Source organism: Microtus ochrogaster, linkage group LG1, assembly GCF_000317375.1.
Source record: "Microtus ochrogaster isolate Prairie Vole_2 linkage group LG1, MicOch1.0, whole genome shotgun sequence".
In the NCBI taxonomy this organism is placed as follows: domain Eukaryota; kingdom Metazoa; phylum Chordata; class Mammalia; order Rodentia; family Cricetidae; genus Microtus; species Microtus ochrogaster.
The window spans coordinates 47,040,513-47,066,310 of record NC_022027.1 but is presented as its reverse complement, the minus strand read 5'-3'; the positions used below and the strand labels follow the sequence as shown (position 1 = coordinate 47,066,310).

Below are 25,798 nucleotides of genomic sequence, written 5' to 3'. Positions count from 1 at the left end.
TCTCTCTCTCTCTCTCTCTCTCTCTCTCTCTCTCTCTCTCTCTCTCCCCCAGAGATCACAGACCTCATTCAGAGCAATGCTGGGATGTTGTTGTGGGTATCTAAGCCTCCCTGTCTGACCAATAAGAAAAGGGGACAGTTCATGGCCTGGCATTCCTCTCGGACAAGTCTAGTTCAGTCTTGGTCCAGAGGGTTGGTTAGATGGTGACTGAACATACCTCCAGCTTTGGCAGTCTATGCTTCTAAGAGTTACATTATTGCAGAAAAGAGTCTGAGTAGTATGTATGACAATGTTAGGGACCCCCCAACACACACACACACACACACACACACACACACACACACACTCTGCTTTGACCCTGTGTTAAGTTGACCCTAAGAGCATGACTCAGACTGAGCCTTCAGAACCTCTCAGGACAGCAGCGAGACACAGGCAAAATGTTCTGGAGGATAATGGTCAGGAGCCGGGCAGGGGGATTCAGGGGATGGGACCAGAACTTTGGGGGCCGAGGAAAAGTGATGAACTTTGGTACATAAAGAGGTTGGCAGACAAGGGAGTTAGATCAGGAGAAGCCAATGGCCGAGCGCAAATACCCTGCTCTAAAAGACGAAGAGGCAGAAGTAAGAACTGACTTAGTGTACGTTTCAGAGCGGAAGGACGACCAAGTTGTGTGGGGCAGAATGCATTCTTTGGTCCTTTTGAGGAAAAGACCAAGGTCAAGCTTCTGTAAACTGAAGTCAAGAGAGTCTCGAAAGGCAACGATTCATGAGTTTATCAATATGAAAAAACATTAGAGAAACTGCACATTAAATACATTTTTAGCGGAGGTAGACTTTACTGGCTATCAAACTCGGTTTCCTTTTCTACTTAATTGTTGCGGTCATGAGTTTATAACTCATAAGGAGGAGATGGCTTTGCCACTGCTGACACAGATCAGCACTGGCTCACAAGCACATGAGGGCGGCATCTTAAAGATCTTCTGGACATTTCAAACAGAGCAAGTGATCTCTGGGGATGACTGACAGGCACATGGCTTCCACGTACTTACTCCATCCTATGGAATCCACTCATATCTCTTGTTCCCATACTACCTTCTCCCATACCAGACACATAGCTTCTATTATGAAAAAGCTGCCCCTTTAATGTAACCTGTTCCCTGAATACACCCATTACCAATGAGGAGCAGGTAGCACCAAATGCTGCCAAATATGTATTCAGTACGATGATGGGGGCGGTGATGATGATGGTGGTGATGTCCCACCTCCTACCTTTGCATCTTCCCGTGGCATCAGCATAGTATCCATCAGGGCACTCAGAAATGCATTTCCCGTCATGCAACACTGTCTTCTCAGCACAGGTAAGACATCTGGGACTACTGGGGCCACAGCTCTTACAGGATTGGTCACAAGCTAATGGGAAGGAAAAAGCCACCAGAGGGGGAGTGACAGTGAGCAACACAGCAGTGACCCTCTCTCTTCACAATGCCCCAAATTGGCACCAGTGTCTCATTCCCTGGCTGCTCAGAAGATCTCTGTGCCCTTGATTCCAAACGGTAAAGGGCTCTGTGCTTTCCTTTTTGCTGTAGAAGGATAATGGAGGAATTAGTCACCTAACAAAGCGCCACAAATACTCCAAGGCCTAGCAGCCAGCACAACTGATTCCATACGGGATTTAAAGCTGAAATGGCTTCAGAAGCAGGACTGACAGACTTAGCAAATAAAAATACCAACTTTCAGTTAAGTTTAAGCTTATAAAGAATTTTTAAAAAGAAGATTTTGTGTAACTAAGGACCAAATAGCCTCAATTTCATCTACTTAAAGCAATACTTCAGCAGTTCAGAATGCCACTCAGACCATGCTGGGTAAAAACAAACTGAAATTGATGAACTTTTTACAGACTTCCAAGACCTGCACATGTATGCACGCATTGATCTACCCTCAGAATACTGACAAGGGCCTGCATGGGGTGTTTACTAGATGGTAGAGATACAGAAATTAAATTAACTCAGGCTCTAGTCCAAATGGCATATTAGTATAATCTAAAGAAAGTATACACAGATATCAAACACACCATTCAAAAAGTGTGTGAAAGAGGAGGGAAGAGAAGCCCCGAAGGAACCTTAAGAAGAAGTTACCTATCAATCAATCAATCTTGTCTTAGAAATTTAGTCAGACCAGGTAGGACTAACAGAAGTATCTGCCAAGCTGAAAAAGCAGTCTCGGCTCAAGACATGGAATGATATGCTGTCCAGGAAGCATCCATTCCATGACATCAGGGCAGCCCTAGATAGAGGGAGCCTGTAGCCACACTGACGCTTAGATTCTTATGCTCCAGAAGGCATGGCTACCTGAGAGTTGCTTGAAATTCAGATTCAACTGGGCATTCCTTAGCCTCACCCTATGATAGGTACTGAGAGGCCCTGCAGTTTTAAGCACAATGGAAAGATGACCACACTTAGAGACAAGAAAGATCCCTTTGGCTTCAGTTTGAAATCCAGGTGAAGGGGTGAAAAGAACTGGGGTGCACTTGGAAGATCATGGCCATGCCCCTTGGAGCAAGATGAGGTTATATCAAGTTTATGCAAGAGGGGACAGATTTGAGAGGAGTGAAAAAGAAAGTGTCTCAGGTGAGTTCCAAGAGTCTTGGGGGACAAAGGGATGCCCCTCAGCCATCAAAGAATGCAGGGAGGGTGATGCGGAGGAGGGAGTTATGAGTCCAGTTTGGGATGTACGTGGTCCAGCTTGGTTTGTAGTTCTGGTACTCAAAAGAGCAACTCATTGCTCATTATATATAAAACCAGTTTTTAAAACCAGACCTGAGTTAATTTATTCAAGAACATCATGCAGGATGACACAGAACAAGGGAAGGATCTGTGGACAGTGTAACAAGCAAGCAAACAAACAAAAGCAAATATATATATATATATATTCCAAGTGACCAAAAATAAATAGTTCAATGGCAAACAAAACAAAACAAAACAAAAAACAAAAGAGACTAAGAGGAAAAGGGCTCAAGAGACCATTGCTAACACAGAGGACAAATAAGATCTTCAAAGGTTCCACTACACTTGGAAATTGAGCTCTAGGTGATCTGTACCACATATTCCAGTGGGCTCCAGGGGCAGGAATTGAAGGCTACGATGATGAATTGTCTGCTACAGGCCCAGGGCTGTGAATGAAAGGGACAGGGGGAGCAATAACGAAAAGGGGTGGAGGCTGCACATATAGACCCAGAAAGACATTCTTGAAAGAGAAGTTTGAATAATTGATAAAAGAATGTCTAGACACAAAGAGGAGGTGCACATTCAAAAGTGTGCATGCACAGCCTGGCCTGGAAAGGGGTTCAGAGCCTGGGCCTGTACAGCAGAGGAAGGAGGTCAAGGAGATGCTATTTTGAATGGCTCCCAGCCTGGGCTCACTGCCTGAAGACAAACACAGCTCTTCGTCAGACTAAGGAGAATCAGCATCCAGGAACCAAGAACTGTTGGGACTTATGTGGTCAGCTCCCTTTGGACAGCTCCACCCTAAGGCATTTCAAGGATGTAACACAAAAGGTTCTAGGTAATCAGGCTTTATCTTCTATCCACTGGGGTGGAGAGCTGCCCATCTGCCTAGACCCAAATGAGCAAGAGAAATCAAGACTGGGCCATGGCAATGGCCTCAAAGAATAAGAGCATCACCCTCAACTCACATAAAACCAAACTGGAGTCTGAGAAGCCTCCTTCACTCTCAATCCCCATAAAACTCATGAAGTCCCGAATCTAGAACAATTATCATAACAGAATCATATTTTCTAGAAGCGAAATAAAATTTCCTAGAAATGAAGACCTGAAGAAATTTGTCAAAATTAAGAATTGACTAATAATAATAATAATATTATGTATCGAACATTTTAAGACAGTGCTAAATGAATCATTAAAGGAAAACATAAATTTAAATACAAGCATTTGCAAGATGTCTTTTCATTCCAAATTAGCCTGTCACTTCAGTATAACAGCAATAAGAATTCTAGTTGAATTTTTTTTAATACATGTAGTCTAATGTCTAAGTTAACTTTGAAGAGGAGTTGTTGGGGAGGGATCCCCAATCAACATTATGATGAACTACCAGGTAGTAGAAGTCAGTCAATCAAAGAGTGTGAAGTTGACACTGGGGCAGAGATGCGGAGTGTAGACCAGCTGGCACAAAGAGATGCACATGTGGATCTTTAGTATACAACAGACATCAAAAGGAAGGGCAAGACTGAGCTACTAGTCATGTCGGGAAAATTGAGAAAAACCAAACTGTGACTTCACAAGTCACAAACATAAATGAGATCTCAGGGGGTCAGAAGCTTAAATTTACATTGCTAAATTAATGGAAGAAAATGCAGAGAAATTAGTTTGTGATTGGTGATGGCATATCTTCTTAAAAATTCAGCAACAAAGCTCTTAAGCAGAGAGTAATAACAAAGATGAATTAATTGTTATTGTGACAATGTGCTTTACACATGTCTGAAATAGTAAAAGAAATTGTAAAAAAGTTAAATCAATAGAAATAAAAGAAAAATTGCTCAATAAAGGACATCATATGTTAAAAGAAAAGAGAATGGGAGATAGGTACATATTTAAAATGAGATGGTCAAGAAGTAGCAGAGTGGTAATGCTTGCATACCATGCTCAAGGCTTAGCTTCAATCCCCAGCACCAAAAAAAAAAAAAAGTTAAACAGAATAGAAATAAAATATAAGGAAGAACACAGAAGGCAAATGGGTAAAAAAAAAAATTAAAAAGAAGATTTATGCAGAGGAAAGTCAATGTCCCTTTATACCTAATAATCAGAAAAACTCAGGAGGTTGGTAGTACCCAGTGAGGGCACCATATGCAGATGACAGAACCACCATCCTTGGGAATGGAGATTGCACAGCTAAGGGAAAGCAGCCTGGCACTGTTTATCAAATAAAGCCCAGGTAGAATCAATAAACCAGCAATGCTGCTCCTGGCCCAAGTCCCAAGGAACAGTCCAGATAAGCCCATCAAGGGGCAGGACTGTGGTGTAAAATATCTGTGCACCTAAAATAAAAAACCCTGTTGAGAAAAGCTCCTAAGAGCAACAGCAACTTTAAAAAGCTCTAGAAAGATGGGTCAGGAGTTAAGAGCACTTGCTCCTCTTCCAGAGGACCTCAGTTGGGCTCCCAGCCTTAACTCCAGCTCCTAGGGATCCAGTGCCCTTTTCTGATCTCCATGTGCACCAGGTATATAGGTGATGCACACACATACAGGCAGGCCTAACACTCACATACATAAAGTGAAAAATTAAATTAAATATTAGGAATTCAAGTAGTTACATGGGTGAGGGAAGAAAAGAGGGGGACAAAGAGAGGGGAGAGGGGAGAGGGAGGGAAGGAGGGAGGAGAGAGAGAGAGCGAGAAAAAGGAGGGGGAGGAGGGGGAGGAGGAGGACATGGGAGTGGCTATCAGAAACCTGTGGATTTGACCTATTTATTATATTAGTTAGCTAGGGTTATACCAGTCCTTGATAAGAAAGAGTCTGAGTACCAAAAAGATTGGTGAGGTTTCCCCTGGAAGTGTCCCACTCTTTATACTTAATACTCGTAAAGTCCAAGACACGGGCCCCAGACTGGCATGACAATAGCCGGCTCCTTCCGGTGGAACATGCTGTGGCTTATAACAGGCTATACCGGATGCTCCACAACACCTGGCTTTGTGATATCTGCAGACACGGGCCAGTTAGTTGCCAATACTTAACCAACACCAGCCAGTCCCTATCTTCAATATCACTAATCTGAAATGGAAATAAGCCACCATTATTGGCATCTAAAGTCTTAATTTACATTCAGATACCCATCGGTTGGCTCCTTGTTGCTTTGGAAAATAGGACGATTCCTAAAGGCAGGTGACATAAACGTCAAGGCTCCAATGCTGTTGTGAAAATGTAAACTGCAGTTTTCCTTACTCAAGGTCCCCAAGTTCAGTGCCATTAGCATCACCTGCTGCAAAGCATGTGAGGTGGGCAGAAATGACTGCTCATCGTTGGGCTGACACCAGCCATGGTCTATCTTTGTGCCTAGAAACCTTCAGATGTTCTTCAAAATTCAAACTTCATGCAGATGTAGTACTGCCTTCCCCCAAGTGCTCAGAAGGTTTTTGTTGTTGTTGTTGGTTTGTTTTAATTTAACTTAATTTAAAACTTTTTGTTTTTAAAGACAGAATCTCAAAATGTCATTGGCTGACAGCCCATTCTGTAGATCACTGTAATATATACTACCTCATCCACCTCTGCCTCCTTCCCCTTCCCCTCCTTCTCTTGACGCTCCTTTGTTTCTCTCTCCCTTCTTTTGTCTTCAGATAAACTAGCCAACCCTAGGGGCATTGCTAAAATCCATAGGTAGCAGTGTCCTGACCGTGGATGAAAGGTTTGAGCTGAGTTGAATAACTTTTGTACCTACTGATGACTATGCTGGCTATGATAGGTTCCTGCCAATCACTAAGAGTGTGCAGCCCCTACTTGTTCTGATTGTTCTCCTGTTAACTGGACAAGAGCAGCAATGAGCTGCTCTCGGAGTCTAATGACTCCACTTGTATAGGGAAGACAGAGGACCCTGGCAGCTGTTTGTTTAAGGCTTTGTGGGGTCCCCAGCTCTCCTGGAGTGCAAGCTCTCATCTGGTGTTACTCCATGTGAGGGCAGAGAGAGAGGCCAGGCTGCCACTGGCCTCAGCATGTTAATCTTTCTGCCATCATCACTTTCCTGTTCAATTAAGCCCAGTGTATTCTCTAAAGGTGGACAGATGTCAAATTCATGCTAATCCTAAGGCCTAAAGGCATTTACACTTTAAGTCGCCAGAGAGGGTGCTTACTGCCACTGACAGAGGAGCAGGGCCAATGTTCTGCTTTGGAGGACAGAGGAGCAGGGCCACTGACTGCCACTGAGACTAGATGGTGTCTTCTGCTTGTGACATGTGTGTAAAAGGAGGAGATGGTGCAAGCCTGGGAGATGAAGAATGGGCATTAACTTTGGCTCAGGGGTTCAGTGTAGGAAGCCTGTGTTCCTTGTAGACCGGAAGGATTAAAATCAGAGGCCAGTGCGGTGGCTAATGCTACACAGGACTGACTATCAGGATTGCTGCAATTTCAAAAGACGTCTGTTCTACAGCCAGTGACATTTCGAGATTCTGTCTTTAAAAACCGAAAGTTAAATTAAATGAAAACAAACCAACAACAACAACAAAAACCTTCTGAGCACTTGGGGGAAGGCAGTACTACATCTGCATGAAGTTTGAATTTTGAAGAACGTCTGAAGGATTCTAGGCACAAAGATAGACCATGGCTGGTGTCAGCCCAACGATGAGCAGTCATTTCTGCCCACCCCACACGCTTTGCAGTAGGTGATGCTAATGGCACTGAACTTGGGGACCTTGATTAAGGAACACTGCAGTTTACATTTTCACAACAGCATTAGAGCCTTGACATTTATGTCACCTGCCTTTAGGAATGGTCCTGTTTTCCAAAGCAACCTGAAGACTACACCCGACTCTCATTCTGGCCCCCTTTAGCTATGAGACCCAAAGTATGTTTATTTCTTACTCTCTTTGCTTCTTCATCAGAACAGTGAGGACGCTGGTCTCTATCTGAGAAGTCACTGGTGCAATGAAACATTGAGCCCTGGTGGCAGTTATTCTGGCCTTCCTAGCTGGGTGTGACTCAGTGCCTGTTATTGTGGGTTACCATTAACTCTGGTATGAAACACAAATCTACTGTCTTACAGTGTAAGAGGTTAGAAGTTCTAAAAATCGAGGTGTTAACTGTATTTCTTAGAACCCCAGAGAGATCACTCCTTTGGCTTTTCCCATATTCAGCATGCTTGTGCTAGGAGAGCCTTCTTCCTTCTCCCATCCCGATCTCTGCATCCATCCTCACGTCTTTTCCAGCTCTGGCCTGCTCCCTCCTTATCACACAGACACACCTGATGCTCCAGGACATTGTCCTGTCTCTAGATGCTTCTCTTACTCATCCCTGCAAAGGTCCAGCTACCCACGCAGTGATGAGCTCACAGGCTCTTAGCCTTAAACCATGACAACTTTGGGGTTGTTATTCTGTTTACTGCGGGAGTTAGATTGATCCCCATTTTACAAGTAGGAAACTGGCAGGCTGATGGGGTGAGTTGTGCCTGAATCTGCGCTTCTGCTGCACTTCCACAGCTCTTGGTGGCTGGTCTCCATGCCTGGCACACAAGGGATGTACTGGGCTTGCTGTCATCACATGACTGGGAAGAATACTAGACAGCAATCCATCAACTTTAAGTCAGTGATCCCAAAACAAAGGCAGGTCAGTCCATGCTGGCATGGGTCTCTGCTTCACTTATATTCGGGAAGAGGCCTGGTATGAATCATGTTTGAGATTTAGGGAAATGTCCCAATGGGGACGCCATTCCTCTCTCCACAAAGTTGTGAGTCTTAAGCAGGTTGCCTGGAGCAGGATAGAATGAATACCTCAAATCTAAAAAGTCATCAGGGTAGTTAAAGGAGGTCCCACTTGTTAAAAAAAAAAAAAAAACAAAACAAATGACAAGGGAAAGTGAATGCCAGCAGACATGCTCATACCCATTGAGCAAAAGGTACGTTCATTATCAATGATATGATTTGAGTATAAGAGATGTTGAAAAAGCAAGGAGCCGCTGCTTTGGTATGCCAGCCTGGCACTTACCTAGACAGGTCCCCTGCTTGTTGTAGAAGCCGTCTCCACAGGTGCGCGCACAGCTGCCATCTCTCAGCACGCGCAGTGGGTCTCTGCAGGCCACACAGTGCTTCTCCGTGGGACCCCAGCAAGCTGCACAGGACTTGTGACAGACTGCAGACAAGCACCAAAGTCAGTGACCAGCCTGTCACAGAAGAGACTATCCACTTTTGCATTCCAAGGTTTAGAATTTACAGAAAGATATAGGTTGGCTCCTTGTCTCCTGAAAGGTTATATACAGAATTGACCCAAGAGAAATGTACACAAGTGGGGAGGGGGAGAGGGATAGGGAAGGAGGGAGAGAAGGAGGGAGGGAGGAAGGAGGAAAGACAGAGAGAGAGAAGAGAGAGGGGGAGGAGAAAGGGAGAGAGTGGGAGAGAGACAGAGGGAGGGAGGGAGGAAGGGAGGGAGGAAGGGAAGAAAGAGAAAGAGAACACAAGACTATCTCTGAGGGTCAGAAGCACAGCTGCAGTAAGCTATGGCTAAGGGCTCTGGAACAGGAAATTGATGGCTTTAGAGGAATGGGAGTCGCAGGAAGGAACCGTGATTTTCTGGACAAAGACGGGCTGTCTAATGAAATGCCATGGCCTTCATCCCCTTGTCCTGCCATCCATAACCACACTACAGAGTGCAAAGGCACAGGAATCCCCGCCCACCTCTGCCAGCTTCTTAAGGATGAACTAAGGAGGAATGTCACTGGCCAGTGAACCATACAGAGACCTAGTGCTAACTGATATTTCTCCTTCTCGTCCTCCTTCCTTCTCCCCATCCCTCCGCAACACTCCTCCGTCTTCCCTCCCATATCTAGTCTCTTCTCCCCACAACACTTCCCCACACGTATCCCCAGGACGCCCAAGGCCTTCACACTTCTCCCTCTTTCTGGGTCTAAGTGCAGGCTATTCCTAGACTAGAGTTGTCCTCTTGATATTTCATTTTTCTTCCTCTTCCAGCATTTGCTGGTTTATAATTATTTGTGCCTCTCCTTCACATTAGCACTTCTGCAAAGACAGGCATACAATTAACAATGGAACGTCCTGCCATTGGCTAGTTGCCTGTTGTTGAGAACCCTGCTGTAATTTGGTTAACACATCTTAATTTGAAAGCATTTCCTTCACAACGGAGAACAATCTATCTTCCAGAGGCATTGATTCTGATCAACCAAATTGGCGGAGAAAATGAATGCATTTGCTGCCTACAAGTGATTGGGTAATCATACCTTAGCAATTTAATTAAGTATTTGTTTGGGAGCAGAAGAAAAGACACCTACATTGCAAACTTCAGAATCCAATCCCCCTCTCTCAGTTCTCAATTGCACAACAAAGTCTTAATTTCAGACAATTTTTCTCTCTGGTGGATTTACAGATAATTACGAATTGTGTTAACTGCCAGGAAGACTGCGACAGAGTAACAGTGGTGGGGGTGGTGGGACCAACTTCGGTGGAGCTGAAGGAGGAGTATCTAGCTATGGGGAGCACCAGGGAGCAGCCCAAGCCACATCTTTTGGAGGTGGAGATTGGGTGTGGGGAACTGGGACAGCCCTTGTGTTTGGAGCTGCTGGGCCTCTATAGAGCACGGTAGTACAACTCCCGGCCTTGGACACCATGGGACAGCATGGGATTTTTATCCTAATTGTATCGTGAGGTCACGAAAGGGATCATGCAAGAGTGATGCAAGATCTAATTCAAAGTTTCGGACTTCTTATGGTTGCCATAGAGAAAGTGGGTGAGGTCATACAGGTAAGTGAGGTGACCACTATGGAGTGTACTCAGGTGAGTGAGTACTCAGGTGTACACTATGGAGTGTACCCAGGTGAGTGATTACAGAGGCTTAGGCTGGTGACACAGGAAGGAGAGATGAGCCAAGTCTTTGCTGTTATTATCTGGTCCTGTCTTGAAGGTGTAAGCTTCGTATAGGCAGAGCCCATTTTTACTCTGTTGACTGTGTCTGAGCACACTGTTGGTGTCTCACGGACATTTCTTGAGTTGAGTGCATTTATATTTAACTCTCTTGTTTATATTTTATAAAGGTCACTCAGGAATTCCCAGCATACTTACAGTGAGACTCTGACACTATATTATAATACCAATGTGTGCTAAATGAATATGCACAGATTTTGAGTCATTACAGGACAATCATGTCATTGGCCACCTTCTGCATAGAACCAGCCACCCACAGGGTGCCCGCCTTAAGGGTATAAAATTTATTTTTAAAATGCTAAAACCCAGATGTGTTTTCAATGATGAATACACTGATATCTACTAGCAAATTCAATAGTGGTCCCTGCTCTTTCCTCCAGCAGCAGTTCCAACGCAGGCACAATGCTAGAGGAGACTCTATTTCAGGACAGGCTGCCCTGAGCTGTCAACTTCGGACAACACATACCTGCTGGGCTTTACATCTGATGTCTAATTTCCAACACGGAGCATGCGTGCCTGCCAGCTATCTCTTCTTGCACTTAGTTTACAAGTGGCTCCTGCTCCACTGGGAGTCTTAGGGAAAGCAATGGGTCACTCACTCACTGACTTTTCAGCATCGTGTTTGGTGACACACCCCACGTCATCGAGGGTTTGGGCTGTACGTTGTGAATATCGCGGTGATGGATATTTGAAAGTGAGAACGGGGCAAAGCCGCCTTCTCATCTCCCTCTCAGTATGTCATTTATTTGGGAAGAGCCCTGACTTTTCTGAGGCATAGCTAGGCATGTGTTGACTCATCAAACAATTCATTTCAAAAATGAAAAGAAGGGAAGGCCTTTCCTTTGCCAGTTTTATACTGAAACCCTACTCTGCGAACAAAAAACAACAAACAAACAAAAAAAAAAACTCTTCTTTTGCACTTGATAATATAGAAGTAGAAGATTTTAGAAAACTTTAAAAACCTATGCTTCTTAAAGAATAATATGCAATCCTGTCTAAAAAGAAGAAAATACAGTTCTCCTTCAGAGCTCAAGTCCTCCCTGCAGGCAGCTGCTTTCTAGAAAGCCTTTGCTGAGTGTAGGCAGTGGGCCTGGTGCTCACAGACTCCAGCTTGGGAATCAGTGTCCCAGCAGGGAAGAGACACAGCCTTGGCTGGGCTCTCCACCCCCTCTGCAGGCTGGAATACCAGTTTGGGGAATCATCTTAAACCACTAGGGAAGCCAGGTCCCAATTCCAAGCTACCAGAATACTCTGACAACTACACAGCACCAGAACTAGCCTCAGCCACAGGAGGAGTGCCAACACCAACCAAGCTCTTCTGTACTGTGTTTTATCCATTTTAGGACAAGGGGACCTTTCGCTCCATCTCACGAAGACTGGGAAGTGCTTGCCGAGGATTATTGTCAGGAGGTAGTGTGTGTGTGTGTGTGTGTGCGTGCGCGCGTGCACGTGTGCGCGCACGCGCGCGTGTGTGAAGGACATTGCGTATCCCGTTCTATCACTCTACCTTATCAGTTTAATACTGGATCTCTCACTGAACTTGGAGCTAGGTTAATGGCTAAGCCCCAGTAATCCTCCCGTTTTCTCAACAGCTCTGGAGTTATAAGCCCATGCAGAGCCATGCCTGGCTTCGTACATGGATGCTAGGAATTTAAACTCCAATCCTCGTGTCTGTGTAATGAGCAATCCTCACCCACTAAGCCACCCCCACACACACCCCAGTGATTATATATAAACAAGATGCTCTCTTTCCACTAACTTTCCTTCTATTTCTTCTTTTAAGACATAACTCTAGCTCAGAGTGGACGTGAGCAGCCTATGCAGCCGAGGATGACCTTGAACATCTGGTCCTCGATTCTGTCTCCCAAGTTCTTGGCCTACAGATGCCAAGCACTACCACAGTTCATTTATACGGGACTAGAGGTCCTCGGGGTTATCAGCTGAGCTACATCCCAGCCCTGTATGAGGCTCTTACTGGATAAAAATATGTTTCTACTTTAAAGTCAAGTTCATGGTTCCTTGGCTTTCTATCCCATATGATGAGAATAATGTTTGTTGTGCCAAATTCTCAGGGACACAATGAGACAAGTTCAGAGAAGCAAACTACTGAATGTGATCCCCCGAGCGGCTGGAGGGTGACCTGGGAGATTGTGTCTCCCCTCTTGCCAAAGGCAAAGCAATTTTCAAGGGAGAAAATTAAAGTGCACCAAAGACAGGGAAGACTCCTGGAAAGGTAGACGCAGTTTGAGGGGAGGAGAAAAACGGAGCCTTGAGGTGAATGTCAGTGCCTGTACAATGGGGATCCACCCCTTCCCAGACACTTCATGCTCCACATTTTGCTTACGATCTGCACCAAGCAATGAAAGCTCTTTGGAAAGCCACTAGCAATAGTACGGTGATGCTCGGGCATCCAGAAGGTCCTTACCACCCACTACCACCACTCCGTCCACAGTCCCACAAGAGGCCAACCTCATTGCCTAGAAGCTCAACATCACACAGGCTTTAAAGGGACATCTGAGAAGTAATCATATCTGATCCTTCAACTCCAATGCTACATTCCTTAGCAGGCTAGGCTTCTGCCTGCTTCCCTTTGCCAACCAAGGACTCCAACCCCCCAAATGAAAATGTCTGATCTCCAGGGATTTTGAAAATGCACAAGTATGTGATATGGTTCATTAAAAAATGATGACATACTCTATAACCTCACAAATAACCAAGCAATCCAAAGATATGCAAACCAAACAGATAAGCCATAATTAGGCAGGATGGACTGGACTTTAACATAGCAACACATATGTGTCTTAGACATGTTGCTTACCGAGGAAATAAGGGGAAGAAGGAAGAATCCACCCAGAAATTTTTTTGAACCATACTATGTACAAAAGCAATCAAACATACATATTCTAAAACATGCAACAAACTATATTACAGTAGTTACACTGGGGCTGGGGAAAAGGCAGTCAGTGAAGTTCTTGCCTTGCCATCATGAGGGTCTGAGCTTGATCCCCAGAATAGATGTCAAAATGGCAGACGTGGTGGGTATACTTGTAATCCCTGAGCTGGAGGCAAAGACAGCAGGATCCCACAGCCTCTGGCCAGACAGTCTAACCAATTTGATGAGCCCCAGATCAATGAGAGACCTGTCTCACAGGACATGGACAATGTTCCTGAGGATAATAACCAAGGTTGCCTACTGGTCTCCACATGCATGTTTACACAAATGCACATACAACCAAACACATATGATCATGCATGTAAACACATAGAAAAAAATACCATAGCTGCTTGTAAGGAGATGGGTGAGGAGGGGCAGAAATAAGGTGCAACACCAAAGCAGACAGACGGAGTGATAGACAGAATGAGAAAGAAAAAGAAAAACAGAGACCAGTGGTAGAAATGAGCTGTAAAATACAAGCCTGACTCACTCAGCCTGTTTCGGTTCTCATGATCCAGAAATAAGTAAAAAACAAAACAAAACAAAAACCCAACAGGCATCTATTTTGCATGAGTCACACTGGGATGTCCCGTGTGAACAAAGGCATGGCAAGGAGGCACACCCATGCATTTCTGCAAGAGTGAACACTAACACCGCCTTCTACAAAGGAGTCGTGTCAATGTACATCCAAAGCTTAACCATGCACACACACATCCAAGCCCAGCAATGGGCTGTTTATGAATGTGATTAATGACTCACGATGATTTCTACTGAAGATGTTTATATCATTGTTTTTTTTTATATCATTGTTTTTTATGATAATGGCCAATGAAGAATTTTATATCATTGTTTTTTATGATAATGGCCAATGAAGAACAAATATCAAACAGCAGAAGGTTGGCTCGATGAATGACTGTATAGTTAGAGAAAGAAAATCATACAATAGCTTTAAAACCACGAGTTGCAGGAGACAACATGGGATAAAGAGGCCAGGCAGCGGCATGTAACGAGTGATTTTAGTTCGGAAAAAAAGGAGTGTGTACATGCATTCTCACATACACACACAAATAAATTCATAAATTAGGGAGGCAGACATCAAAATACTAACAGAAGTGACCTGAGGGAGTTTGAGCTAGGGACTTTTGTTGACTCTTTATTTTACCTTACATTTTATTGCCTTTATCAAATTATTTCTGTGGAATAAACATGGAGTTATTGGTACTTAAGGGGGAAAAATTACTAAAGGAGAGTGGCTATAATCTGCTTCCCCCGGGCACATAATACGTAAACAGCTAGTTAATCTTTTAACCATGCTCTGAATACAGCTGGAAGATTTACTGGTGTTGGGTAACAGTGTCTCTGTAGACAAAGTGTGGACCCAAGAAAGGCTTTCCCCATGGATGGAGGCTTCGGGAGGTAAACATGAAAAGAGATTTTTACACGAGGCTGGCTTTACATTGGTTCATGGATCAGAAAGTAAGGACAGACGTCCAGCTGCCCATGGACATGCTACCCTATAATCAGTACTAGCAGTAATAATAGGAGCTGGGGAGAGCACATGCTGCAGTGTGCCTGTGGAAGTCAGGGGACGGCTCTGTGTAGGATGCTCTCCCTTCCTTGTGTGAGTTCCAGGGGCAGACCTCAGACCATCAGGCTGTGTGACATGCACGTTCACTGACTAAACCATCGCACCAGTCTGCCCTGGGGACGTTCTGTATCCAGCCCCTACAACTGCATTCCTAGGTCTTCAACACGAGATACTGGCAAACACGGTGACCACTAGGCCCTGTTCCTCGGCTGTATAGACCTCTGCTGAGCATCCATTTCAGTGCTGGTTCCCTAGCTCTATCCTCAGTATGCATCCACCGAGATCAGGGATAACCCCGATGCTGAGCATCCATTCCAACCTGCCCCCTAGCTCCCCTTCGTGGCACACCTACTGAGTTCTTCAACACTGCCTATTTGTTTACAGACATGGAAAGCCAAAGGAGAGACCATAGAGCCAAGCCAAGCCTTCGACTGGGCATGTTTTCAGATTTCCTGGGGTATCAGTACAGATGCTCAGGACTCAGAGAGGAGCTAATGTGAGGTCTGTGGGCAACAGAGAAGGCAGAGCAGGGATGGTGTCAGAGGGGAAAATGCGAAAGAGAAAGAGTAGATGCTATACAGTCGAGCTAAAATAACCGAATGGCAAGAACTGGGTAGGAAGCCAGCAGATGTCACTAGTTTGTTACCTGTCACTGAAATATTTGGGGGTTCATATGTGTAAGAAAGAATGAGATCTGTCTGCAAGACAGACTCTTTCATCTGTAGTGGGCTTCCTCTGGTCTGTGAAATGTTTGCTTGCTCAGTGTCACTCTAAGAAATGCAGACAGATGCCACATAGTCTCTGGTTACAGCAGTGTTTCCAGGCAAAGTATCACCAGATACCTTCTCCATCACTGGGTCCCTTCCCTATCACCAGGTCCCTTCCCCATCACCAAGTACCTTCTCCATCACCAGATACTTTCACCGTGAGCACCAGGTACCTTCTCCATCACCAGATACCTTTGCCGTCAGCACCAGGACCTTCTCCATCACCAGGTCCCTTCCCCATCACCAAGTACCTTCTCCATCACCAGATACCTTCACCGTCGGCACCAGGTACCTTCTCCATCACCAGGTATCCTCTTTATCACCAGGCACCTTCTTCATCATTACCAGGTACCTTCCCCATCATTAGGTACCTTCTCCAATATCAAGTACCTTCTCCATCACCATCAGGTACCTTCTCCATCACCAGGTACCTTCTCCATCACCAGGTACCCTCTTTATCATCAGGCACCCTCTCCATCACCAGATACCTTTTCCATTACTAGATACCTTCTCTATCACCAGGTACCTTCTCCATCATTACCAGGTACCTTCTCCATCACCAACAGGTACCTTTTCCAACACCAGGTACCTTCTCCATCATCAGGTACCTTCCCCTTCCTCTGCTTCTCCTATACAGGCATGCCCAAAGAAAAGGGGGCCTGGAAAGCCACTGTTGCCTGCTGCCCTTCACCTAGTTTACTCAAGAAATGCACATTCTACAAAGGCCATGCTGTTGGCCTCCCCTCCCTTTGATGAGTCTTAAAACACTCCCTGCACTCTATCCATTATCCCGAGACAGTAATCCTGCTACCTTAGGCAAGAGACATAAAAAGAAAGAGGGAAGGGAAAATAGAGACTGTGTGATTTTTCTTGAGGCTACACCTAGCCAAGAACTGCTGACAAGGAGCTAATGTCAGGAGCTCAAAGGAAAGCAGGTCACCCACAGGCCACTGTCGAGGCCTGCCTGAACATTCCTGTGCTTCCCCATGCAATGGCACATCACATTTTTCTCCCATCAAAAAGTATCCCAGAATGTCTTGCATGTATAATATAGTATGTGAAATTCATAAAGATGAGATGTAACCCTACTTCAGTAACATGTTTCGAAAACTGGCCTCAAGACACTAATGGACATACATTCACATAATTATAAAGACAACAACCAAAGGGACCTTTTTTTTCTGCATAGGGGACTGTCTCTCCCATTGAGAAGAAACATCCCTAGCTGCAGGAAAGTTGTCTGTACAGTTCACTGTTTCCGTGGTGTCTGGTAAGAAGCCGGATACACAGAAGAGGCTAGACAGGCATTTGCTGCATGAGCGGAAGGGAGGGCCAGGAATGGCACTTGAAGGGAAATTCCCCTTTCAGAGACAGCAGCTACATAAGTGATCACAACTACAGAAGGATTCACAAGGCTGAACAAAATGAGAAGAGCTGGCATGGCAGGACCGCTGGCCTCCACACTCACCATGGGCCTGAGGAGAAATGACGTGGGCACTCTGCTTCAGGGGCATAGTACATGAGCTGTGGGGGACCCGAGCCTCAAGGTGGCTACCCTTGTCAGGAGCTGCTGAGGAGGGTGCCTGTCTTGTTGAGAGTTCATACCCTCCTTGTGGAGAAGTCCACTTGGGACACCATGAGACTACCATTAAGTCCTTATCACAGTGAACCATGCTCAAGGAATCAGCTCCACTCCCCCAATGCCAATGACGAGGTGTGCTAACCAAACACGCCCTCCGACAAGTAACAAATTTTAGAAGTTCCTCTGCTCAAACCTTATCTTTAAAATCTTAGCCAGTCCAACCTCTTATTATATATGCAAAATTTGGAGCTCCTCATCATAAACGTTCTCTAAACGTAAAGATACACTAATTTTGACTGAAATCCACGTAATTTCAGTATCTCATTATTTAGTCCAAACACTTCAAGCAAATGAGAAGAGAATTTTAACTTGGGAGACATGAAATGTGATCTCGGCATTTCATTTACTCATCTATCAGATATGAGCGTATTCTATTTTTAACCAGACGTTAATGTCAAAATCGGCTTGTTTCTTCATGCAAGCCATTTGGTGTTCCTCTCCCCAGGTTGAAAAATAAAAGAGTGACTTCAATCATGTCTGTAGCTGCCTTTTATCATGCACGTACTCTGTGCCAGGCAGAATAGATTGATACTTTTCAAAATTCTCTTCTAGTCCTCCTCATAATTGTTTGAAGTCCATAATACTATTCTCATTACAGAGTTGAGGAGAATGAGCCTCTGAAAGGTTAAATGACTTGCCCACAGCCATATAGCAGGATGTGGTAAATGGAGGTTAAAATAATCTCCTCACTTAGAATCCTATAAAATGTCCGGCTGCTTGATTCCTTGGGTTTCTGTGCATAAGAACGTTCAAATAGAATGCACTTTGCAGAATTTGCTGTTTCAGTTCTGATTGTTATTATTTTGGTTTTGGCTATCTCTATAAGTAACAGCTAGTCCACCTTGATTGACAGCTCACTATAAACAATGACTGGGTTATTTACCTCATAGTCTAGGAATCTAGAGTGGGGTTTCAAATAGAATGACTAGAAAGATAACAGACAGGGGAGAAAGCCAATAGGAAGCAGACTTGCAAGGCACCGGCTCCATTTTCTAACTAAGTCACATGAACTTGGTCTTTTAATATTAACAACAAGGATGGGACAAACATCTCTGTCTCCATGGTACCCATAGTCTTTTGAAGCATGGGGCTCAGACGCATGCACATGACAGAGCCAAAACAAAAGCCCAGGTCTTGGGCTCCAGATCTGAAGTTTATACAGTGTCCTTCACTCCTTGCAACTCTAGACCTGCAAAGCAAAGGTAGCCTTGTCCTGTGACATCAGCCCTGTGACAAGAAAAACACTGACACATACATCTTAAAAAATGGGCAAAGTCCTACCCATCCCTCCTCAAAGGCTCACATGTTTGAACCTAATCACAGGTAGTGACGGTGGTCCTCTGAATGAGAACGGACCCACAGGATCATGCTTCAGTGCTTGGTCTTCAGCTGGTGAAACTGTTCGGGAAGGATAAGGAGGAGTGGCCTTAGGGGAGGTGTATCAGTAAGGGCTGGCTCTGCGGTTTCCAAAGCCATTTGCAGTGTTCTTTCTCTGCTTCCCGCTTGTGGCTGGAGATGTAAGCTCTCAGCTACCGCTCCAGGCACCTGCCACCATGCCTTCGCCCCAGCACTAGGAACTCTAGCCCGCTGAAACCATGAGTCCAGTGAAACAGTTTATGAATGGCTGCAGTCAGAGCAGTAGAAAAGTTACTGAATCTGTGCTATTGGCCTCTTTACCTTTCTTTCTTAGGGCATCTTTGGCTTCTATTAATTATTTTCTGTGTGGATCCTTTGGGGGTCTCACCAAGATAAAACAAAGGTGACTAAGGAGAGGGGTAGGAAAAGCAAGGAGGTGTGTTCTCAGGCCCTGGGGAGTTCAGCCTGGAGCCAGACTCAGAGGGGCAAGGCATTCGGCAGAGGGAAAGCACCCACACATGGAGAAGGCTTGACACCTGACTGCAAGTGACTAACAGATTGACTTTTGATCCCCAAAAATAAATCAGAACAGGAGAAGTAGCAAAAATCCAGTCCTGGGGCCTGAGGTATATGGAACCAATGAGGGTGGAATGCAGTGAGCAAGAGGCCGTGCTGAAGCAGATCGAGCTGGGGGCAAAGGATGTACAAAGGTTGACATAGATACTTAAGGGCTCTTACTAAACGCAAGGATTGGCACTGACAAGGTGATTCCTCCATGGTCCTATCTGGTGGATAAAAGAGACAAGCAACACATCACTGGTGTTCAGTTTTTTAGGTTACTATACAAACTGGGCAGTGCTGAGTCTTGGTATAGCATGTCAATATAAATCATCAAACTTCAAACCTGAAGAAAGCAAGGAAATAAAATGGAGACTTCACATGCTGTCATCCACAATTATAGCATTATTTGACTTAATCAAATCTGAAATGTAACAATACTGATATATGTTCAGATGTTTATAAGGCACAGTGTATATGGCTACATATCTCCAACCTCTTGAGGAAGGAAAAATGATTTTTTAAAAAAAAAAAAGAAAGAAAGAAAAAAGAGGAAAAGCCCTGTGGAGGAGATTCTCTGGCAGGACTTGGGGTCTTTCTTTGCTGTTTCATTTACCTGCTCACGGTCTTGTTTTTGAAGAGCTGTGTTTACTTGCTACTTGGCTTTGTCCCATATCTTTTACTCTGTCTATATCTAACATAGCGAGCATGAATATTAATCAGGAGATTTCTGTTAATTAGTTTCCCTGGCGGAATGCTCACTTTCTCTTGGTTTTGATGGGTCAATAAAGTGGAGAATTATCCCAGTCACAGTATAAATGACTCTGCCAAGAGAAATCAATTCAGGAAACCCTGCCGCTGTAAAATGGCAGGCATCTTTCTGAAAAGTTTAGCACATATTGGAAGAACATGATCTGGCTGACAGACTTCCAAGGTCAATGGTGAAAAGTCAACACAAATGGTACAAGCATAAGTATTGCATGACACACACACACACACAGAGAGAGAGAGAGAGAGAGAGAGAGAGAGAGAGAGAGAGAGAGAGAGAGAGAGAAAGAGAGAGAGTGAGCGCTTTTTGTGAGGAGCGTTTACATAGTCTCAATGCCTAGACAGTAATGACAACTGGTCACAAATCTCACTTTAGCTTCTAAGATCACACCCTCCTCTTCTTTCTCTTGCTCTGCCTTTTTTCTCCTTCTTATTTTATGCATAAAAATGCAACCAGCCTGAACTAAAGCAAATTGGTTTAATTCCCTGGAGGGAGCACGAACAAATTTTCCCAGCAACTTTCAACCAGAGGCGTTTGCACGAGGATTTGTGGATGGAATGTGAAGCAGGCAGTTATGTAAACCAGTAATCAAATGAAACATTACCTACTTCAAAATGCCCTAAACCATTATGAGTACCACCAATTAAAACAGTGAGCGTGACAGGGGGAAATGACCAAAAAGAAGGGAAAAATATGTAAGTGGCGTGTGTATGTGTTTATATGTATGTGAGTGTGCATGTTTATTTGTATGTATGCATGTGTGAATGAGTGTTTGTGTGTGTGTGTTTGCATGTATATATTTTTAAATGAGTGTATGTATCTGTCTGTACGTATGTTTGTGTGAATGAATGTGTGTATAAGTGTGTATGTATGTTTATTTATGTGTGTGTATGTTATGAGGTGAAGTAGGACCTTAACTTTCTTCAAGGGGACATGGGTCATAGATATGTTAGCAGGAGGTCTCTTTGATGTTAACAGGAGAAAGAAAGGGAATCTATTCCATAATTTCATCTAATTGAAATTTCAGCTGTTTCTCTAAATTGCCCAGTCATTAATACCTGTAAGGCTGTTTTCACTACCCACTTTGAGCCTGTTCTAAGACATCAGGTAAACAAAACATGATGAGATGTAAACACAAGAGGTTTGGACTTTGGTTTCTGCCTGGTTTTGTTTCCCTCTCTTTTATGGCTGAGACATTAATGAAAACACTAGTTCTTCAAGAACATTTTATTTAACACTTGCTCAACAAATGTGGCAGCCCTTCATGCTGGGGAAACAAAGATGGAGAAGGTACGCTACTTGAACCACAAAAAGAACCCCTAGGCCAGAGTGAAGCTACCCTGTACTCCATGTTCCATAATGTGATTGGTTAGTTACTGAACAGGCCTTTGGCTCTCACATCACCATGGGTATGGACAGTTCTAGCCTTTCATTTGAATCATTTTCTCAGTTCCATGGATTTAGACTCTTCCCATAGCTTGGGACCGAAGGAGCCAGCAGCCACTTCCACATAGCACCTGCACAAGGCATGGGAGCTACTTTGTCCCACATAACTGATGAATGACATGTATTTATTCTTCTTAACTCTTCTCCATGCTTAACCAAGGGCATGGGGACCACACGGAAGATTCCAGCTGTGTCACAGAATGGCCCACCTTCCACTGTTCATCACACATTCACCCCTTCTCCCTAGAGTGGCAGGGGCAACAAGCACAGTCTCCTTTCTCCACCCCACCTTTCATATTAACCTGATACCACACACCTAGCTTTGGGGCCAAAGTACATGGGCGTATTTCCTTCCAAAGATGAAATTCATACTCTGATCTCCGCATTTCTTTTTCATCTACCCTCCTTCCCCACTTCTGCATTTAAAAGAGTTTTAGAAACAAGTGTAGTGGTACACACTTACATTCTCAGCACTCAGGAGGCTGAGGCAGGCAGACTGAAATTATAAGGCCAGCTGGGGCTAAACAGTGAGATCTTGTCTCAAAAATAAATGAGTAAACAACCCAAAATTAACATAAAAAATTTGGCACATTTTAACTTACATTTATGATTCCAAACATTATTCAAAAATTGGTTAAGCATAAATAAATCAAATTATAGTGTGACTACTCTTCCCTCGAGAAGAGATTCCAGTATTAAGTATTTGAACTGTATCTTAAAGAAATCAGCTGCACACAGAAGAGGGTGAGCAAACAGTGGTCTCACTTGAAACAGCCTGTTCTATAAGTCCCACAAAACCTAGAACTCCACAGAGCCGGAAACAATACATTCATGTGTTTCCAGCTAATTAAAATATCCTCCCCTTGGCACCAGCTCTTAAAGTTTACAACATGAACATGACTCCATAAAGAAACAAACTAGCACCATATGAAGGCCCGGGGAATGTCCTGGTCAGCTTTTGTCACATGTCCCAAGCTAGTTGAGGTAGAATTCCCCTCTGTATGATGTGAATATGTTTTATTACCATTGGTTAATAAAGAAGTTGCTTTGGCCTATGGCAGGGCGGATTATAGCAAGGCTAGGGTCATTTAGGAAAAGGGCGCCTCTGTTGAAAAAAAAAAAAAAAACTGTCCCTGCAAGATTGGTCAATGAGCAAGTCTCTGGCTGTATTATCTAGATTAATGATTGATGTAGGAAGGCCCAGGCCACTGTGGTTGGCGCCTTTTCTGCCCTGGGTTGGATAAGAAAGCAGGCTGAGCAAACTATAAAGAGCAAGCTAGTAAGCAGCATGCCTCCATGGCTTTGGCTTCATTCACTTCCTGTCTCCAGGTTGCTACCTTGAGTTCGTGTCATGATGGACTGTGAGGACAAAGTATAAGTTGAAGTGAACACTCCTCTCCCACGCGTTCCTTTTGGTTATGGTGTTGTATTACATCAATAAAAAACCCTAATTAAGGCAGGGGACAAACCCTAGATGAACCAAAGCACACCTCCTAGTCGAGTAACTTGATCACAGCTGCTGTCAGCCTCCAGTTTAGGACAGGCTGGGGCTGTGGCAGCTCTCTGTAGCACACCCACCTGGAGCCCAGCCAGTGTTTACCTGCACAGGAGTGGCGGTCTTGATAGAAACCATCCCCACAGGTAGACACACACTGTCCCTGCTTCATCAGCAGAGGAGGCAGGCAAGATGAACACTCCAGTCCACTGGTGCACGCGGAGCACTGGGGCTGGCAGGCTTCCCCCAGACAAGGTGGGGAAGAAAAACAAGACCGGAGGTTAGCTGGAATATACCACTCCCAAGCTGACTCTCATAGACCCCAATCCTGAAGCTCTGGGTCATAAACAATTCTTTAGACTAGACAGCTCATGCCAGGCACTGTGCCATGGTTTTGTAGATATGGACACTTTAATCTGCACAACAACACTACAGAGTAGGCATGATTAATCCTGATTTTACATATGAGAGACCAGCGCCAGAGATTAAATAACCTGCCCAAAAGCCACCAGATACTGGCATTTGAAACCAGGAAGTCTGGCTCAAAAGCCTTGGTCTTTTCTACTTATCTAATAGTCCTTAATACCTTTATTATCCACCTTGTTTTCTAAGAATGTCCCTAAACACCCTTCAAAAAGAATGAAGACTATAAATCAAGAAAGAAAAAGAAAATAATTAAAATAATAGTGATGAAAGTAGCTAACCCTTAATAAGAATCGCCTGTCTCCTAGACACTCTACAACGCCCTTAACAATGTTCAGACACTTAATCCTCATCACTACCTTCTGAGGGAACCAGGAAATTAACTATTCACAGCCAGGCCATAAACCAGTAAATGGGTTTTTAACTTCACAAATCAGAGGTAAAGGTGGCAATAGCCTCTGACCTCAACAAGCTGAGCTTTGCTAGGCAGGATGCTCTCAGATGCACAAACATTCCGTAGTGCAGCTGAACTCATTCTGAATCCTCTGATAATTTCTACAGAGAAGCTCCATTAGTAGTTATCTGTGTGACATGGAACAAGACAACAAATTCTGTCTGGCCTACTGGATCCTTGAGGACAGAATTGGCAACTTCTAGTAAATGACTTTGAAGATCAACTTCAATTCGGAAACTTCCACTTTAGATTAACTGAGCATTGTAGTAAATGACAGCAAGCATCTGGACGTTACCATCTTTTAAGTCTTCTAAATGAAAGAAATCAACGTGACTATTAGCAATCATCTGGTACCCACATCCCCCACCTTCCATGAAATATTGGAGCATCTATAACATGTCAAAAGAAAGAAATCTGAAGGCAATGAGGCCAAGGTACCTATAAGTTGTTGTAACTTTTAAGTGGTTATTTCCCTGTATTGTGGTCTCTTCTGTAACAATACCGTGGCTCAGCTACAGAATAAACCCCACTGACAATCTCTTTAGCCCTATATAACCCTACCTCTGGGTTGCCATACCTGAACAGACACCGCCTGCTTGATAAAAGCCCAGCCCACAGCTGTGCACACATCGCCCGTTCTGCAGCAATTTTGTGGGATCCTGGCAGAGGTCACAGTGGTCTGGAGAGTGAGAGCAGGTCAAGCAGTCCGAGTGGCAATGAACTAAAACCAAGAACAAAGAAGGGAATTCAGTACAAAAGAGTCCACAGGACGCGATTATATGGAATAGGAGGGACAGAAAACATTAGACCCCGGGTGCAAAATGATCCCATAGAGCAACAACACACATTAACGTGAGATTCCATGACCTACGCTGTCTGAAACACCATCATCATCTTCTAGAGTCTCCAATCAACTATGCTGAAGGAACGGGCTCCTTCACGTTCCGCCTGCTGCACCGACTCTAGAGAATAACAGAACTACCTCCTAGTTACGGGACCCAGTCACCATAGCATCAAAGGGGCTTTTCTGAAGCCTGGTATGCATGGAGACTTCAGACATACAGCCCGCAAGTCCTAAAAACAGTGCATAGCAAACACTCCCAGTTTTCTTCTTTTTCTTCAAAATCCTGAATCTTGTTCACACTCATCAGGAGTGGCATCCATCTCAGGGGAAATGGTCATCACAGGGCTGTTTGGGGGTTTTAAAGTTTTCAAGATCCTGATTTCTGTGAGTGTTATCATACATGGCATGCTAAATATTTGTTTTGCAAAGCCCAGAGAGCCACTTTGGCAAAGGCACCATAATTAAATATGAAGTTCTGCTCCTTTCCCCTGGATACAGTCTCCAGTGAAACTCTGATTAGCCGAAACAAGGTGCTGGTGAGAGCAGACGCCAGCGTAGGAACCCGTAGCTCAGGGATGGAAACAATTAATTAGGCAATACAAATGGGCAGAAAGCCACTCGTCTCTGAGAAGGGCTGTGCAAGGGGAGACAGTGCTGAGCTGGGGCCGTCGCAGTGCCTGCCAATGACGACTAGCCGGAACTAATTCAACCCCGGGTGACTAGACAGCACAACTGCAAGACATGTAGATAAAATTTTCTTTTGGAAGAAATTAATGAGTCTTGAAACTTTAAAACCTCATTTGAGAACTGCAAAAGGAGCCATCTGTTTCACAGTTCACCTTAAAAAAAAATAAATAAGGCCGGGCGGTGGTGGC

The 25,798-nt window shown here is 44.3% G+C and overlaps 1 protein-coding gene across 1 annotated transcript in view; it reads right to left on the bottom strand.

Annotated features, from left to right (window-relative positions):
- The window catches only part of Fras1 (Fraser extracellular matrix complex subunit 1), a 407,009-nt gene that overhangs the window by 190,028 nt on the left and 191,183 nt on the right, over positions 1–25,798 (bottom strand). The window contains exons 13-16 of the mRNA XM_026785092.1: positions 24,657–24,800; positions 23,308–23,442; positions 8,701–8,844; positions 1,269–1,409 (exon numbers count right to left, since the gene is read on the bottom strand). Coding sequence (XP_026640893.1) covers positions 1,269–1,409; positions 8,701–8,844; positions 23,308–23,442; positions 24,657–24,800 — 564 coding nt within the window. The remainder of the gene's footprint in view (positions 1–1,268; positions 1,410–8,700; positions 8,845–23,307; positions 23,443–24,656; positions 24,801–25,798) is intronic.